This window comes from Ochotona princeps, chromosome 22, assembly GCF_030435755.1.
Source record: "Ochotona princeps isolate mOchPri1 chromosome 22, mOchPri1.hap1, whole genome shotgun sequence".
NCBI classification, from domain to species: domain Eukaryota; kingdom Metazoa; phylum Chordata; class Mammalia; order Lagomorpha; family Ochotonidae; genus Ochotona; species Ochotona princeps.
In genome coordinates this window covers 31,487,711-31,505,609 of record NC_080853.1, presented here as the reverse complement: position 1 = coordinate 31,505,609, position 17,899 = coordinate 31,487,711, and the positions used below count along the sequence as shown (strand labels likewise).

General features: G+C 43.4%; 1 protein-coding gene across 2 annotated transcripts in view; it reads left to right on the top strand.

Annotated features, from left to right (window-relative positions):
- The window catches only part of SNAP25 (synaptosome associated protein 25), a 78,223-nt gene that overhangs the window by 36,294 nt on the left and 24,030 nt on the right, over nt 1-17,899 (top strand). For both annotated transcript variants that reach the window (XM_004593356.3, XM_004593357.3), the window contains exons 2-3: nt 14,362-14,497; nt 16,049-16,090. In XM_004593356.3, the coding sequence (XP_004593413.1) occupies nt 14,426-14,497; nt 16,049-16,090 (114 nt within the window). In that variant the 5' untranslated portion in view covers nt 14,362-14,425. The remainder of the gene's footprint in view (nt 1-14,361; nt 14,498-16,048; nt 16,091-17,899) is intronic.

Sequence of the window (17,899 nt, the reverse complement as noted above, 5' to 3'; positions counted from 1 at the left end):
TTATGTAACACAGTTTCATAGGTACTTGGATTCTCCCCACCCCTCCCCAAACCCTCCCACCATGGTGGATTCCTCCACCTTGTTGCATAACCACAGTTCAAGTTCAGTTGAGATTCCCCCATTGCAAGCATATACCAAACACAGAATCGCATTTACTTTTACCATATTGGTTACTCATTACTATGTCAAGTAATTCCATAATGATGTAAATTTTTGCTGATGGTATGTTGGAGCTTTTAATTGATCGGGATGATACTCTGCTGGCTCTGTCTTCAGACCAGAGAGGGTATACCTAAGAAGCCTTTGAACTTGACTGGACAATAAGATGATGGACTCTATGTTTGGTATATACAATTAACTTTTGATCAGATTCTAGACTCTGAAATTACATGCTTATTAATTTTTTGATATTTCTGTGTCATAAAAACTTACATGACTTCTGTCTGGCAGAGTAGTTATAGTCTAATGGCCTTATCAGATATTAAACAGCTTTGTGTCTAAGTTAAGAAAAAAAAAGATGTAGCAGAATTACAGGAAAAGGGAAAGCTACAGACCTTCCATGCACTGGCTCACTCTCTAAAAGGTGACGATGGTGGGGATAGGCCAGGCTCCACGTGGGTGGCAGAGGCCCAAATATTTAGGTTACTTGGGCCATCTTCCCCTACTTTTCCTGGTGCACTGCAGGAAGCTGGACAGAAAACACAGCAGCCAGGACTCAGGTATCAATGTTATAGGCAGCATCTTAATCTGCTATATAACAATAGTGACCTCTAAGTCAGCAGTCTGACTCCATGCATTATATGCGTTTATTTGCATGCATTGCATATGAATGATCTCTATGCATGAATTACCATATCCTGGGTAAATAACGAGTCAAATAAAACTCTCACATATTTAGTCTTTATTTTTATGCATCGTGTTTTTAACTGTTTGAAATTACACCTTCAAACCATCCAAAATCAAACATGGAGTTCAGTAACAGAAATTAGAAGACTCACACTGGGAGACTTACCCAACAGAAACATCTTGCCATTTGGCTACACAAAGTTTCCGTCCATCTGATATACTCAGATCACTCTTAGACGTCTCCAGGCCCTTTCCCACAAGGTCTAATCCAAAGTGCTTTTTGAATCCACTTCATTTTAATGATAGTGATAACAATGAGTAACTGGAGAAGTTAAATTTACACACTGAGATAGAGCCAGACTGGTTACATATCAGGAGCAACTGGAGATTTGGATAACCCTAATTTTACAAATCAGTTTTGTGTCCCCATTGTCTTACACCATCACTTGGGCATCATTTGACACTTTGGCTGGAGTTTTCATTCTTTGTTCCTATGTTCTATGTCAAGTGATTAATGATCTGTAAAATGGCAATAGTTTTACTGTTTAACCAAACTCTGTGGTGAATTTATTTCTATAGCACATAATTTTCCAGTGAGTCTCTAAACTTCACTGCTTAGCAAGTTGGAGTCAGACCGCTCTGGAGTGGATTTACATTCCTAAGTCCCGTGATGTTTAAGGAGAACAGTTTCCTGAGGAAAAAAAAAAGAAGAAAGAAAGAAAAGAAAAGAAAAAGAAAAAGAAAAGATGGAGAGAAGGCAAGGAGGTGGAGGGAGTGAGGAAAGACAGGAAAAAAAGGGCAGGCATTGTAGTGCCGCAGGTCAAGCTGCTTCTTGGAGCTTGGGACAGTTACAACCTATACTGGAGTACTGGCTTGGATTACATTGCCACTTTCCATACAGTAGTTCTGCTAATTCACACCTTGGGGGGGTCACAGCTGATGACTCAAGTTCTTGATTGCTGGCTTAAGTCTGACCCAGCCCTAGCTGTTGTAGTTATGGAGAGGAGTGAAAAATCTCTCTCTCTCTTCCTCTATCCTTCAAATAAAAATGAATAAACAAAACTTAAAAAAAAAAAACACAAAAGAGGAATACTACACAGCCATAAAGAATAATGAAACCTTCCTGTTTGCAACAGAATGGTCCTAGCTGGAAACCCTTAGTGAAGTAAGCCAGTCCCAAAAGGACAACTATTGCATGTTCTCACTGATACAAGACAACCAACATGCAAAGTACAATATACATGTATGTAAATAGCATATATACATATGTTAATATGCATGAAGTGTTCAAGGGAGACTAGTATCCTGGGAAGTAAAGGTACTATGCAGTATGTATGCATCTCTACTTCCAAATAAAAGTAGGATTCCCAGTGAAATGTACCTCTAAAACATGATACTAGGTTTCCTACCTTTGCCGGTACTTATCATGTCATGATACATTTAGATGTCAGAAAGTTAAACTTGTAACTTGTACTAAGAGACTATACTATTATGAAACTATGGATGAAAATGTTGGGAGAGAGAAATGAGAACAAAGGAAGCAGGAGGAGTAGGATTGGAACTCTACCTGCAAAAACGTTTGTGGAAAACAATTTTAAAAAGGAAAAAATTATCTAAGAAAGTATAAACGCTGGGGTGAATGCCCCTGTTGTTAGAGATGAGATTACCAGAATAACAATTAGATTACATTTTTTAATTCTCACACGTCCAAAGTAACAAAATTTGCCGAGGAGCCAGTTTCTTCCTGGGAGGTCACTGGCTAGAAAATGTCTTCCTGGTTTCTAACTACAGTGCGTTTTCAAATACTGCAGAACAGATGGCGTTTCTTCTGACATGGTAACCATTTCTCAGAGAGAAGGGGGGAAAGGAAAGGAAACTTCTCCTCTCTTTGACAGTCTTATAGAAGTGGATGCTGAGGGGACGTATTAGAGGACTTGCCTCCATTAATCAATCAGTGCCAGTTCTGACTGCTAGAAAAGACCATTCACACACTTTGGCTTCTGTCACAGAGCCAGAGGCCCCAGGTTTAGGGGTGCATTTACATGCCACCTTACCTGATGTCCCATCTCATAAAGAGCCACATCTAATAGAGATCACCAGCTAATTACCACCCATTCCTTGGGAACTCTCAGGAGCAGTAAATTCACTTTATTCAAGTCCTCCAACCCAGACTTTGGACAGATCTCTTATCAAGCTAAATTCTGTGTTTCTTTATCTTCTCCTTCCAGTCGTAGGAGGCTTGTTTCTTAGAGCCTGTGGTACTTCACCCTCTACCAGTTTGGTCATTCTCAGGAACTACTTTAGAGCAGGTCAAGAGGAGTGTGTAGATGTTGTCCCTCAGGACTTGGAAACTGGGTATTTTGTCCTAAAGAAAAAACCTCAGGGAGTCTCCTCTCCATTCAAATGCCTACAATGGATCATTCCGAAAGTGGTAGCTGGGAATCCCATCCGAGTCTCCCAGGCGGGTAGCAATAACCCAACTACTGCAGCCATCGCTGCTGCCTTCCAGGGTAGGCTCCAGCCGGAAGCTGGAATCTGGCGCTGGAGCCAGGAATCAAAGCCACACTCCCATGCACAGACTTTGAATACTCAATTCGACTTTAAAAAATCATTCCTGATCCAGTCTACTAATCGATGATTTTTGATTGGTGAGCTTAAGCCATTTACCTTTAGGATTAATATGAATAGGTGGTAATTCGGTCCTGTCATTATAGCAATGGGTTGTGCATTGTCTGATTTAGTCTTCTGTTGCTATTTTACTGAGATGTTCTTCACATAAAAAAAATAAAACCCATCTATCTGTTGCCTACAGGAGACACAACCTCTCACCAACAAAGAGCAGCAGAAACTATATCTCATGGATTTTGATGTTTTTGTTTTTATTTTAATTTCTTCAAGACAGTAGTTTTTCTCATTAAATTCTTCATTGACTCATATATCATACAGTAACATTTTCTTTAAGAAGGTTCTTGATTTTCATTTCTTCAGCGACACATTAGTCATTCAGTAGCATGTTATTTAACTTCTTGGCATTATAAATTTCTATTTTTCTTCCTGTAGGTGATTTTGTTTTGTGGCTTTTCATTTAAGGGGATGTACAGTAACTGTAAGGTGGAGACCATCATATCCAGATGTGAGGATACAATGTAGTATGCATCTTTAATTCCAGATCAAAGATGGACTCCCAATGAAACTGTTAACTGTATCTTTTTTATTATTATTTTCATTAGGAAGCCAGATATACAGAGAGTAGGAGAGACAGAAAGGAAGAACTTCAGTCTGATGATTCACTCTCCAAGTGGCCACAACAGCCGGAACTGCACCAATCTGAAACCAAGAGCCCGTAGCTCTTCCAGGTCTCCCACACGGGAGCAGGGTCCCAAGGCTTTGGGCCATCCTTGACTGCTTTCCCAGGCCACAAGCAGGGAGCTTGTTTAATGGGCCACGTGGAAGGAGTTTAGTATCTGTTCTTTGTGGTGAATATTGAGTCTTGCTCTGCTACCTTTTCTCCCTTATCCAATAAACCATCCTTAGTAAAACATGGCTCCAAAGCCCTGGGTCTCATTAGTCTCCTCTCAGTTTAGAGTCACCACAAATTGATGAATTGCACTTTTTGATGGGAACCACTTGTTTTGTGAGCTCCTTGATCCTGGGTTATAGATGCGGAGACAACCCCTTGCCAGATGTCCCACTACATTCTACATTTTGTTCAAACCCAAAGCTTCCCTTGTCTGTCTTTGTAATCACTGCATAGAACAGACATGTGAAAATGTGGCCAAGATTAAGGGTTGTCTGAACTTCTCCCATAGCAATGGCAATGAATTGCCAGCCATGACACGTCACTGTTGAGGTCACGCCAAATGAGCTTTAGATGATATTTGTGTTTTAATGTTTGTGTTCATTTTAATATACTTAAAAAGTCATTAGCACATACAGCTTTTGCTTTTAGATAGTATGGCTTAGAATGAGGTGACATTCAAACTTCCTGTTTCAAGTGCACCCTGAGATAAGCCCTTCACTGAGTGTTTATCAATGACTCAGGTTCCAGATGAGTATATAATCTCACATTACCCCACCTCTCCGAACTCCCCCCCCTCTCTCGGACAACCAGCAAGTCCTGGCCAAATCAGGGATGTTTGGAGTACTGACCCTTCAAATCTGACGAGGTCTGTCCCTGTTCTGTGGCTTGGAAGGAAATGCAAGCAACTTCTGTTCTCTTTACTTCTCTTGATGCCATACTCTGTTCATTTCTTTAAGGACCTGGCAACTGATCATCTATACTTGAGAAAACATAATTCACAGAAATGGAAATTGTCTTAGGTTGAGTAGCTCTGAAGCAGCAGGCCCTTTAGCAAAGATTTATGTGCAAGTAACTTATGGAGTGCTCCCAGGAGAAACCAGACAATGAGGGGGAGAAGAAGGGCAGGTGTGCTCATGCCAGTTAGGTGTTGGCTGAGAGCCTGCACTGGGGGTATGTGAACTGCCAGGTACTTGTGGTTCTCAATGGGTCAGCTGGACCGACCAGAGGTTGGTCTTACAAAGAGGATGGGCCTGAGGCACAGACACAGGATGACGACAAAGAACCAGGAAGGGGACGGAGCAGAACACAGCAGCCTCCACTTCTGAAGGCACAGCTGCCAATAAACCTAAATATACAGAGTTCTCGTCTGTTGACTTGTTCTCATAAACACAGGAATAGTTTGGTTTTAGTGTAAATGAGGCTGGAGAGTCCTGCTGAGTGGCCTTGAATTCTGCCTGTTCTTACATCCCTGGGTGGCATCCTTTCTTTGAGGGTGTAACAGGCTCGTTTTTGTGTCAGCCAGCAAGAACCAAGCCTTAAGCCTTGGAATGTAAATGTCAGTTCTCTCCTAGGGGAGGGAGAGAAGGAGACTTGAAAGCGGAAGCCTCCTGGACCCAGCCCTCCAAGGTGACCAGTACACTCCAGTTGCATCCTGGATGTAGCTGCCCTCGGGGTAGCACGCGGTCAGTACTGGTTGAACGTGTGGGCCCATTGCTGTGGATTGCTTTGCACGTTGTCAGACTAAACCAGACAAGGTCTGATGCTGCCCTCTGCCTCTCCTGGCCAGGGAGTCCCCTGTGCTGTAAATAAACAATCAGGAATTGCCGAGTCATCCAGACTGCAATGCTAAATACCCATCTAGCCACATTTGCAAATCAGACAAAAGAAACATTGGCATTTTGCGAAAGGGAGATTTAGGCATAGTCAGGGTTGGTTTTGTGGCAATAAAGGAATGCCACTGTAAGCTGTATTTGAATAACATGCCACCCCAGACCCAGCCCCCTAAAACACAAACCTGAAACCAAAACTTCCTGTCTGTCATGCTGCCATTCATCCTGGACTAGCCCAAGGAAAGTATTTCATTAGGGAAGCCAGACTTCTCAGAAGAAATCAGCTTTGGGCTGTTACTGTTTATATTCAGATGGAAAGAAATGGGGCAACGTTTAGGAGTTACGAAGGGTGGGGTGGTCTGGAAAATGAAGAATTCATGCTTGGAAGAAACGAGGCTTCTGGGGAGAAGAAGGCGAGGGTGGTGTTTCAAGCAGCTGGTTGAAGTTTCTGCAATGAACCAAGCGTTCCACCAAAGTCTCCTGTAAGAAATGTATTCATGGGGCTGGCAAGGTTGTGGCAGGCTAATCCTCCGCCTGCACCACCAACATCCGTATGGGCTTTGATTCCAGTCCCAGATGCTCCACTTCCAATTTAGTTCCCTGCTGATGGCCTGGGAAAGCAGTGGAAGACGGCTCAAGGCTTTGGGCTTCTGAACCCAGTGGGAGACCCAGAGGAAGCCCCTGGCTTCTGGTTTCTGACTGGCTCTAGCCATTGCATCCATTTGGGGAATGAACCAACTGAGGGAAGATTCTCTCTCTTTCTCTCGCTCTCTTTCTCTCTCTCTCTCTCTCACTTAACTACTTGAAAGGCAGAGTAAGAGTGACAGAATAAATGAATGAACATGATTAAGTTACTGGTTCACTCTCAGAACGCTCATTGATGGTTGCCGCGGTTATAGGAGGAGGCCAGAGCTTGCTGCGAACCAGGTATGTCACTCTGATCTCAGACTGGAAACGGGAAGGGACAGCAGAGATCCAGCATGTCCCTGGGGCAACAGAGCCACTATTGAATCAATGACAGACACAGGCCAATATTCCTCAACAAATAAGGACCAAAGTGACATCCACTTCAGCTTCCTTGTCAGGAGGGGTTTAAAATCCCCTGTACGCTTCTTTCCTCGCCTTTCTGCTGTTTTGCAGCCTCTTCTTTATGTCTGTCTGTCCACTGTGTGGGAAAGGTCTGTGAACAGAGTTTCACCCAATGAAGGTCTTTTGCATTCTTTTTTCACACCCAGCTGATGTGTTCCTGCACGGATGGGTGGCGAATCTAACACTCATAACATCCAGGGCAGATCCAGTTGGACGCCAGAAGCCAGGAATTCCATCTCAATGGATGTCAGGGGCTCAAGCATTTGAGCTTTCATTCATAGCCTCCCAGGATGCATTAACAGAAAGTTGTATTGGAAGCAGGGCAGCTCAGACTCAAACTGGCACTCTGATAAGAGAAGAGAGTGTCACAAGGAGAGACTTAGCCTACTGTGCCATAAGGCCTGCCCAGGAGTCTGCATTTTAACAAGCAACGAAAAGAGGTTTCTATGCAAAAAACCTCAGACCATGCCACTAAGAATTACTGGGAATCCTCCCATCAATGTGGGAGACCTAGACTGAATTCCAGTCTCCTGGTTTTGCCCTGACCCAGGCCTAGTTTTTGTGACTATTTAGGGAGTGAACCAGCAGATAGAAAACCTCTCTATCTCTGTCTCTGTTGTGTGTGTGTGTGTGTCTATATCTTTCCAATAAAATTAAACCAAAAAATAGTTAACTAGTTGATTTCTTAAGAAGATTTTGGGTAGGTTACCCACATCTCCTCTCAGAGTACCTTGAATGCCAATTCCAGCTTCTGATTCGGCTCTTTGATACTCCAGGTCTTGGGGAGCGATAGTGATGGCTTAGATACCTAGTCTGGATCTGTGCCACCCCTGTGGGAGGCTAGGACTGAGCCCTTGCCATGCAGCTGCAGCCAGCCCAATCATGGCCATTGTGGGCCTTCTGGGAATGAATTAAAGGATAAGTATTCTCCTCTCTCTTTTCCTTACTCCCTACCTATTAAATGGTGATAATCACAATCATGATGAATATATTCCAGGAAACACAAGCCCCAAGCAAGAAGCACAATGAAAAGGACATGTTACAAATACATATGAAAAATATACTACACTGGATTTGTCTATAGGAAATATACAATGCCTAACCGATATTGCGGAAGCCTGATCAAAAGTGTTTAAGAATACCTGCTTAACTCTTTTTTTTTTAAACTGCAGGCATGCATGTATGCTCTGTATAAAGCAAGGTAGTAAGTATTTTCAGCATTGCAAGCCTTATGGTGATGTTGCAAACACTCGCCTCTGTTCTTTAGCATAAAGGGTACCACTGACCTTAGGTAGAAGATGGGAGTGTGGGCTTCCAAAGTTATTATGTATTACAAAGTTACTTCTCTGAGTCTTTTTAATTATTTAAGGAGATAAAACCATCCTTATCTCAAGACCAGCACAAAGACAGGCATGGCCCGAAAGCCCTGCGGTTACTTTGGCCAACATACCGCCTTGGTACACAAGCAGATCTTGCTTCCATCCACCACATGAGCCTATTACTCTTCCAGCACAGAGAGCAGAGCTTCTTGGAGTGCAGCCCGGGACAGCAGCAACACTACTTGGAGACTCGTAACAATGCAGCGTCCAGGCCCCCAGTCCACACCAGCTCAGTCGCACTCCCTGAGGGCGGGGCTGCCTCAGTTTACGCTAGTGTCGCAGAGATTCTAACTCCTGCTCAAGCCCAAGAACATGCTTCTGGACACACTACAGACAAGAGCTGACTTGGGAACAGCCAAGGCTGCCTGGGGTGTCAGCATGTTTCATTCATTCATTTATTCATCCAACCAACTATTTAATATGATTTAAACACGTACTAGGGAACAGACACTTTCCTATCCACTGGTGATTTGAGGTAATTTCCTAGACACTGTTGAGGGACGATATTGAACTGGAGGATTATTTTATAACAAATGCCAGGAAATCCTTTTGGGTGGCTCTGTTTCGTGCATTCCTTACTTTGCTGGTTGAGGGCATGCTCAGACAACATGCAAGATGGCAGTTTAATGTGTTGACATGAGTCAAGTGTCTTATGCCATTTCACTGTTAATCCTTTCATCAACTCAATTGACTGTCAATTGGCATCATTAAAACACATCAGTTGCTGTCTTTTAGAAATGCTGCTGGGGGCCCAGTGCAGTTGCCTAGCGGCTAAAGCCCTCGCCTTGAATGCGCCCGGCATCCCATATAGTTCTAATCCCGGCAACTCCACTTCCCATCCAGCTCCCTGCTTGTGGCCTGGGAAAGCAGTCGAGGACGGCCCAAAGCCTTGGGACTCTGCACCCGTGTGGGAGACCTAGAGGAAGTTCCTGGCTCCTGGCTTTGGATTGGCACAGCACCAGCCATTGCGGTCACTTGGGAAGTGAATCATCGGATGGACGATCTTCCTCTCTGTCTCTCCTCCTCTTTGTATATCTGACTTTACAATAAAAATTTAAAAATCTTTTTAAAAAAAGAAAAAGAAATGTTACTATGCAGGTCAGAGCCATGGTGTAGTAGGTCAGTCCTCCATCTGTACTGATGACATTTCATATGGGTGCTGTTTTTCGAGTCCTGACTGCTCTGCTTCCAATCTGCTTCCCTGTTAATGTGCCTGGAAAAGTAGCAGAAGATGGCCCAAATGCCTGGGGCTCTGAACCCACACTGGAGACCCAGATGAAACTAAAGGTTCCTGGCTTCAGCCTGGCTCCGTCCTAGCAATTGCAGCCATCTGAGAATGAACCAGCAGGTGGGAGATCTTTATTTCCTGTGTGTCTCTTCTTTCTGTAATTCTCCCAAATAAAAATAAATAAATCTTTTTAAAAGAGAAATGATCCTATGCATGACTTTGAGGTGTGGGGATACAGTTTATCAAACACTAGCAGGGACCCTCCTAACAGAAGGTTTGCAGTATCAGGTTCCTCTGCCTGGCTGTTGTAGCTTTTAAGTACTGCATGTGGTATGCTTGAGACCTGTCAGATTGATCAGGCTTCCTCCAATGTCATAGACCTGCTCCTTCCTGCATTTCACTGCAGGAAAAAAGTGCAGGATCTCCGGGGTTTGGACTACTGTGAGTGTGCTGGAAACATAAGTGTCCAACACACGGCTCCCTGAGCTCACACCTCCTGCCCAGCAGCCAGCCAGACCTGGGCATGGGCAGTCTGCATGGTAGGTGCTGTGGCTGTTCTTCATTTGCTGAGAATAGCAGCCTTGAGAGCAGATTGCCAAGGCAACAGATGAGACTTGAGAGAGAGAGGTGCAGACACACACCAGCACAGAGACCCAGAACTGTAGCGAAGAGCATTAGTGCTAAGGTCTGAGAGCCACAGGCCCCAAGGAGCACAAAGTGGAAGGGCAGAGAGCAGAGCCAGAAAGAGCTCTTGTTTTTCTGTGTGTGCTAATCCCGGGAGGGGCGCTGCTTGGAAACTGGTGATGCTTTCCCAGGTTTCAGGCTTTCCCTGGGGCTCAGACACCACAGGGACGCCCACCCAGCAGGGAGTAAAGGAAAGCCAGCTAGCAGAGCCTGGCTTTGTCCCTCTCTTGGCCAATGCAGTAAGCCTCACCTGAAGGAGCAAGGATTTCTGCATCTTGAATCCCCACATCCTAACCGGCATGATTGATCCGAACTCCACAACTCGCTCCAATCCGCCAAGACCATGAGACTGGTTGTTAACACTGTTGAGATAATGGATTTTCAGAGAGAGTAAGGCTCCTGCCCCAGCCACCCGGTGTCTGAGTGCCAGAGCCAGGAGTCCCACCCGGTCTTTTTAGATGCCAGAAGTTCTTTTCCACATCACTAATCATGGTTCAGAGCCCAATCAACTGTACCATATGTTTGTTGTTTTATTCTTCAGGTCGCATCTCTCAGGGGAGCAGTGGATTTTTGTTTCTTTTTATCTTGAGGATCAAGAGTGATTTCATGTAAATTTCTTCCAGTTGCTGAAAGGGAGACCTCAAGCCAAGTAAAACACATAGTGATACAGAGCTGCATTGTATCTTGGGAACGTTATGGTCCTTAGAACATGGGTAGTAAAATTAGTCTGCTCATGGTAGGATGCTCTGTGAAAAAAATTTTTTTTCAAGATTTATTTTCAGCTTATTTGAAAGAGAGTGAGAGCGAGCTTCCACCTGCTGGTTCACTTCCTATTTGGCTACAATTGGCAGGGGCTGCGCCAGGCTGAAGCCAGGAACCTGAAGCTTCTTCCATGAGTCCCATGTGGGTGTATGGGCCCAAGCCTGTGGGCCATTTTTACTGCTTTTTCTAGGCTATTGACAGGGAGCTGGTCTCAAAGTGGATCATACAAACATACAGGCTTTGAACCAGCTACCTTGAGATACTGGCGTCAGAGATAATGGCTTAACCCACTACATCACAAAAGTGTCAGTGTTTAAATGACTGCCCACAAGGCTAGACTATCCTGGGTTGACTGTCTTGTCTTTAATGCCAGTGGGGAGATACAGGCCTTAAGCCTTGCACATTCATTTTTACTATGACTTCATATTTCCATTTTTATCCAAGAATCACTGACTAGAAAAGAACTGTGAAATCTGTTATCTGCAAAGAAGTTTCACTTCAGAATTCCTCCTATCTAAGCCCCCCAAAATAGTGTGGCTCACTTCACAAGAGCAAGAAATGCGAAAGATTCTAATAGTGTGTACTGTTCAAAGCCCAAGAATCATTTCATCTTAGCATTTGAGAAAAGAATGTATGAAGCTATTTCAAAAAGTTTGTAGAACATTGAATTAAAAATAAGTTTATTTTGGTACGAAAAAATTATGAAACCCATACATAGATTTTTCATAATATACATTTTCATGAACTTCTGGAAGACTCTTCAATATGTATGAATTTCCGATTTTTTTTTTTTTTTGCAGCAAAATAGACGCATCTTTTAGTCTCCTTTTCCCTGAATTCTTTGAAGTGCTTTCATAACAGACATAGAGGACAAGGTGGCAGAACTCCCCAGATGCAGATCACAAGCCCACCTCTCCGAGCTTCAGCTCCCTGGCCTCACAATGAGAGTGCTCCTGATTTCTGGATGGAAAGTTTTCATTTTAGCTTAACGAAACAATGATTTCTGTATAACTGGTAGGAATAGCATCAACACAGGATTGCTCTAAGACCTTAAGTGGAATTTCCTCTCCTGGCTTCCCTGGTCAATAGAAGGACAAACTCAAGCGTGTCTTGTAGTTAGGGCACTAGGTTCTGTGCAATGTTCCATTTCCGGTTTCTCTAGGCCTCTGTTCAGTCCTGTAACACCAGCCACCAGAGCATGAAATGGCATCCTAACATCTTCAGTAGTGTAGCGCAATGGGAGTGTTCCGTCCACTTCTGCAAGGAGCCAGATGTTCCCATTCAGGGCTCAACTTTCCTCCTTGCAAAGTTCAGAGGACCCAAATGCTGGCAGGCCTTGCAGCAGACGGAAAAGGAACGGGTGTGACACTTGCTTCTGCAGCGCTCAGCCTCACAGAGCCACATTCCATCTGCACTGCAGCTCATAGATCCACTCCAGGCACACAGCACTGCACCCTGCAGTGAGGCCTGGGCTGTGTAAACCTCCAAGAGACCCTGCTCTGACATGTCCGAGAGGGACACATTCCAGAGAGCAGTTGACGATCTCAACCACCAGACAAGACCCCATGCCTTCAGCACCGTCCTACTCACAGAAAGATATCCATCTCATCAAATATGCTGCCTCTGGGAGGCCTGCCGTGACCCTCTGTGACCCTTGACACCACACACATCTCCTTGTGTAGTAACTGTCACTCTGCATGATCTGGTTTCCCACTTTCATTCCCATCGTTCCAGGTAAATTAAAGTTCTGTGAAGTCCATGGATTCGCCTGTTTTATTCATCATTTTATTCCTAGTGCTTAAAACTGCCCTGGCATATCACAGGTGCTCAGTCATTACTGGAGAGAAAAGAGGGAGTTGGAGAAAGGAGAGAAAGGACGCCTGCGCTGGGGGCAGTGAAACCCTCTCCCAGTCACGTGCACCACGAGATTTTTAAGGCAGTGGCGGAGAAATGGGCAGGAAGTCATTGTCTTTGGGGGAGGAGAGGCTGTGTTAACCATCACACAAATCTTTAATAACAATTGGGAGAAAAAAAGAAATATGTTCTACCTTTTGTTTCTAAATTCCTCTAAGTAAAATGAAATATCACTCAACCACGAAAAGCAAGAAACTATCAATACTTGGTATAATACGTAGATTGTCAAAAGAATATGGTATAATACGTAGAATCCCGAACTCATTGAAAGAAGTCAGACCAAAAAAAAAATGACATGTATTATGTACTTTATCTTATAAAATATTCTAGGATATTCAAGCTAATTTTTATTTATTTTTATTGGAAAGGCAGATTTACAGAGAAAAGGAGAGACAGAAATATTTCCTGTCTGCTGATTCACTCGCTGGCACATTCAAGGCAAGGATTTAGCTACTGTGCCATCAAACTAATTTTAATTGCAGAAAATAGATCAGAAGTTTTCTGGGCACAGGTGTAGGGTGGCATTGGGTTGGGAATTGCAAGTGGGTAGGACATAGAGAGCATAAGGAAATTTGGGGAGTGATGGATTCATTTCGTTTTTTACTGTACTCACTCACATTTTCCTGGATGCCCAAACTTCTCAAACGTGTACTTCAAGTCTTTGGAGTTGATTGTATGTCAACTTTAAGTCACATCTATTAGAAAATAAAATAGATGCAAGTGATTAACCATAAAATTAAAAGAATCAAAATCCATTACCACATCCCTCTAGCCCATTATGTCTAACCCTGTGTGGCTTGTCTTTAAAAATACTTCGTAGTCTCAGAGAATGGGTGGACATTTTTGCACAGCAAATTCAGGTGCCTATTGAGTGCTGGCATCCTATATTGCAATGCTTGGGATCAAATCCTGCCTCTCTTTCTGACCCAGCTTCCTGATAATGCGACTGGAACGCAGCAAAATGGCCCAAGCACTCACTGACTTCCGGCTGCCCTTGTGGGAAGCCCAGATGGAGTTCCTGGCTCCTGGCCTAGCCCCAGCTGTGTGGGCATTGAGGAGGAAGCAGGGGCTAGAAAATCGATCTCTCTTTCTCTCTGTCGTTCTTAACAATAAATAAATCCGGGGGAAAAAATTCTTAGTCTCCATGGTAGAGATGGAAAAGTATGCGTTCATGGTAGCTTTTGGAGAAATGACCTAACTCTGTTGACCCCAGCCCCAGTGTGGTTTCCATTTCAGAAGTTAGCTGAGCCATGAAGGCCCTTTTTACCCACATGCACACTTGCATGTATGCGCATAAGCCCTTACATTTTCAAATCTGTTGTTTCCCAGGTTCTGTGAGCAAACCCATCCCTGAGCCATCAGCCCAGGCGCCCAGCCACACCCCACCGCTACCATGGCCGAAGACGCGGACATGCGCAATGAGCTGGAGGAGATGCAGCGAAGGGCTGACCAGCTGGCAGATGAGGTGAGGCCTGGGGACCTGAGAAGGGAGAACCACGATGGGGAGACAGGAAGTTTGCCTTATCTGGGTCCAGGTGGGGGAGCTGCTTCCGCTAATGTTTCAATTTTCAAAAATGATGACTTCAATTTGCTATATTCCTAAGCTCTACAGACCAAAATGACTTGCTTATAAAACCTACTTACAAATTAATGTCTTGGCCCTAATTCCTGGTTTCTAGAAATCTTGAAAAGGTCAGGGTACTCTAGGAGAAACAATGTTTTTTTGAGTATCTCACTAGCAATGATGTCCTGGAGAGGGCTCGATTCTGAGAACCAATTACAAGCGCTTTACTAAATACAACCTTTTAGGTTCATATGATGCGTGTCATCGTATGTCTTCCCAACTTCATGTTCAGTGATGTCTGCTATGCTTAGTACTTAGGATAAAAGGAAATTATGCCATAGAAATCTGCAGCTTTGCCTATGATATTGAATTGCCAGATTTAAGAAAGTGGGGAAGATATTAATGCAGATAAAACCTAAAAATGTGCATGCATGCACGCAGGTAGCTATTAAGCTATATAAATATATATTTTTTAATAAGCCAGGAGTCAAACATTTACCTGCATTTCATAGCTTGCAGTCGTTCTATTTTTTTTTTAAGATTTATTTTATTTTTATTACAAAGATATACTGAGAGGAGGAGAGATAGAGAGGAAGTGGAGCTGCCGGGATTAGAACCAGCGGACATATGGGATCAAGGCAAGGACCTTAGCCACTAGGCCACGCTGCTGAGCCCATGCAGTTGTTCTATTTCAAAAAGCAGACTGCTCCCAGCTCTTTCTAGGAAGCTGTCTTCCTTCCGTTTTGCGCAGAGTCTTGCCCAGAATCACTCTCTGCCACGTTAGAGCGCAGTTCGGGAGACAGCACGCTGGCTGCTGGATTCCAGGAGTTCCCAAGGAATTGAAGAGAATGTGCCAGAGGGACTAATGCTGAGCCCAGACTTTCCATCTCATTCTTTTCCATCGAAGGGTTAAGATAATTATTATAACTGTCTCTGATAGGTTAGTGATTTCAGACATGCTTGAATTTTTCTCACCCTAAGGCAATAGCTTAATTTGTAGTGATAAGAACTTCCAGTTGTGTTTCCAGGAACTTTGTAAGAAATGTGATGCTATATTCGTTTCAATTCATCAAGAATTATGTCAGTACTTAAAGTTCAGTATTCCCATCCCAAGGAGGCCAAATTAGTCCTCTGAGTAGTTGAGATAACTTTCATGCAGCCTGAGCATGCAAAATGACCTTTTCCAAATTACTTTGTCTTTGATAGCACGATCAGCTTCGTACAGTTTGGTTTGATGATGATGGGCTTCAATGTACTTGCTTTAGGGACTCAGATCATGTACAAAGCCTGAGAAGAAAGAGCTAGACAATGGGAACGTGTCTTGTGTTTCAGCTGCAAGTGTGAAAGGACACGTGATAGCGACCCTCTGTGTTTCGCGCATGAACGAAATATTTCTGATTTTCTGGGACCCATAGATAACGGAGTCTCTAATATTCTTGTTTTTCATTTTAGTCGCTGGAAAGCACCCGTCGCATGCTGCAACTGGTTGAAGAGGTAAGAACTGATCGTATTTGAAGATGAATAAATCAAACCCTTATACTGACAGGCTGCTTTGCTAGACCCCGCTGTCTTTCCTGGAGCTGTGACCCTCTTGGTGCTAATGTGAATCAGGAAGCCCCTGGTATGGCAGGTGATGTAGTAAGGTACCTGGCAGTCGCCAGGGCATGTCCATGTTCCCTTCCCACTCAAGCTATCTTTAAGCAAGATCACTTTAAGAAAGTGAGAACAATTTTTAATATACAAAGGACTTACCTACAAAATGATTTGGGTGTCTTTGGAGTCACAAATAATCTTGACGTGTTCTGACTTTAATTATATGTGTGATTTCCAGGTATACCACTTTCAAAAATTGTTCTATTTAGAGTCAGGCACTAAAATTTATATTTAAAAATCAGGAAAGATCTTTAACAAAAGGAGCCATCAGGTCCAATAATATAAATATAAAAGCTCTTTTATCTTCCTGACTCTGGGTTGAACATCCATTTGTGAGGCATGGTTAATGAATCTCAAACTATTTTTAAATGGGTAAAATGGGGCAGATAGTAATAACAGACTCAAAAGGGCATTTGTAATAAACCTCCTTCATTCGGCAGAGCAGCAGTCAACCCGGAAGAATAAATGGATTAATTGAACTTGTCCACTGGGAGAGATGAAATGGAAAAAGGAATGGGTTGGACTATATTTATCCTAACCTAATAAAACAAGCCTAATAGTTTTCAGTCAGTGAGATGCTGTTTTAGCTGTGCTTTGGAACTGCTTTTGCATGTACAAATTTCACAGGAGATTATCATTTTTTAGCGATCTTGGACTTTCTCCAGCAGAGTGATGAAATGTGCCTACTTGCCTCATGCTATTGTCAATTACTTATGCAGTGACATGAAAGAGGAAAAAAAGAAATCTAAGCATGCAGCTGGCTCTCACACAGCAGGAGTCAGCATCTTCCCTTATTTCTGCAGCTCCACTTCTTACCTAGGGAGAAAATGTGGCGGAATGGGAATGGTCATGGGAGGAATGGGGACGCAGTGACAGGTGTGAGCTCTCCAACATCTTTGAAATGCTAACAACTTGAACGGTTAGGAAGGCAGGCTCAGCTGGGGAGCCCCTTGCAGTACAGGAAAGCAGCCATCGCCTCTGAATGAAGGGGGTATTTCCTTTGCTGTGGTTCTGGGACACTGCCCATGCAAGAATACTTGAGAGGGAAAGCAGATAGTTTGAATGGAGAAGAGCTGGTGAGGCTCTCCGAAGACAATCACTCACCCCACAAAAATAAATAAATAAATAAATAAATAAATAAATAAATAAATAAATAAATAAATAAAATTTTAAAATGAAGGGGGCAGTGTTGGCAGCTTTCCAAGACATGTTCTTACAGGAGTCTGGAAGTCAACCAATGTAAGCATCTTGTTGTGTACTGTGGCATCATCGCTGTAATAGATTTTATGACCTTCAGCCACCATCTCCAAGCTGGTTTTTCCTTTTTGTTCACCTGTAGGTACATGTCATATAAATGTCTAGAATAACAGATCTGTCACCAGTTTGCCAGCCCATGCTCTGTTGGAAGACAGCCTAGCATGTTCAGAGTGGTTGGGTCAAATGTGTTAGAAAGCTCCACCTGGAAGTGCCCCTCACCCATCCCAATCTTTGGGACGTGAACAGCCTTGTCATTTGTCTTCCCAAAGTGCAAGTAGGGGCAGCCCATTTTGAGCAAATTAGTGTTTGCCTAATTTTACAGAGGGAAAAAAATTTAAAAGCTCTAAGAAGTAGAATTTTCAAATGATATTTTTTTGTTTCTCCTAAAGTGTG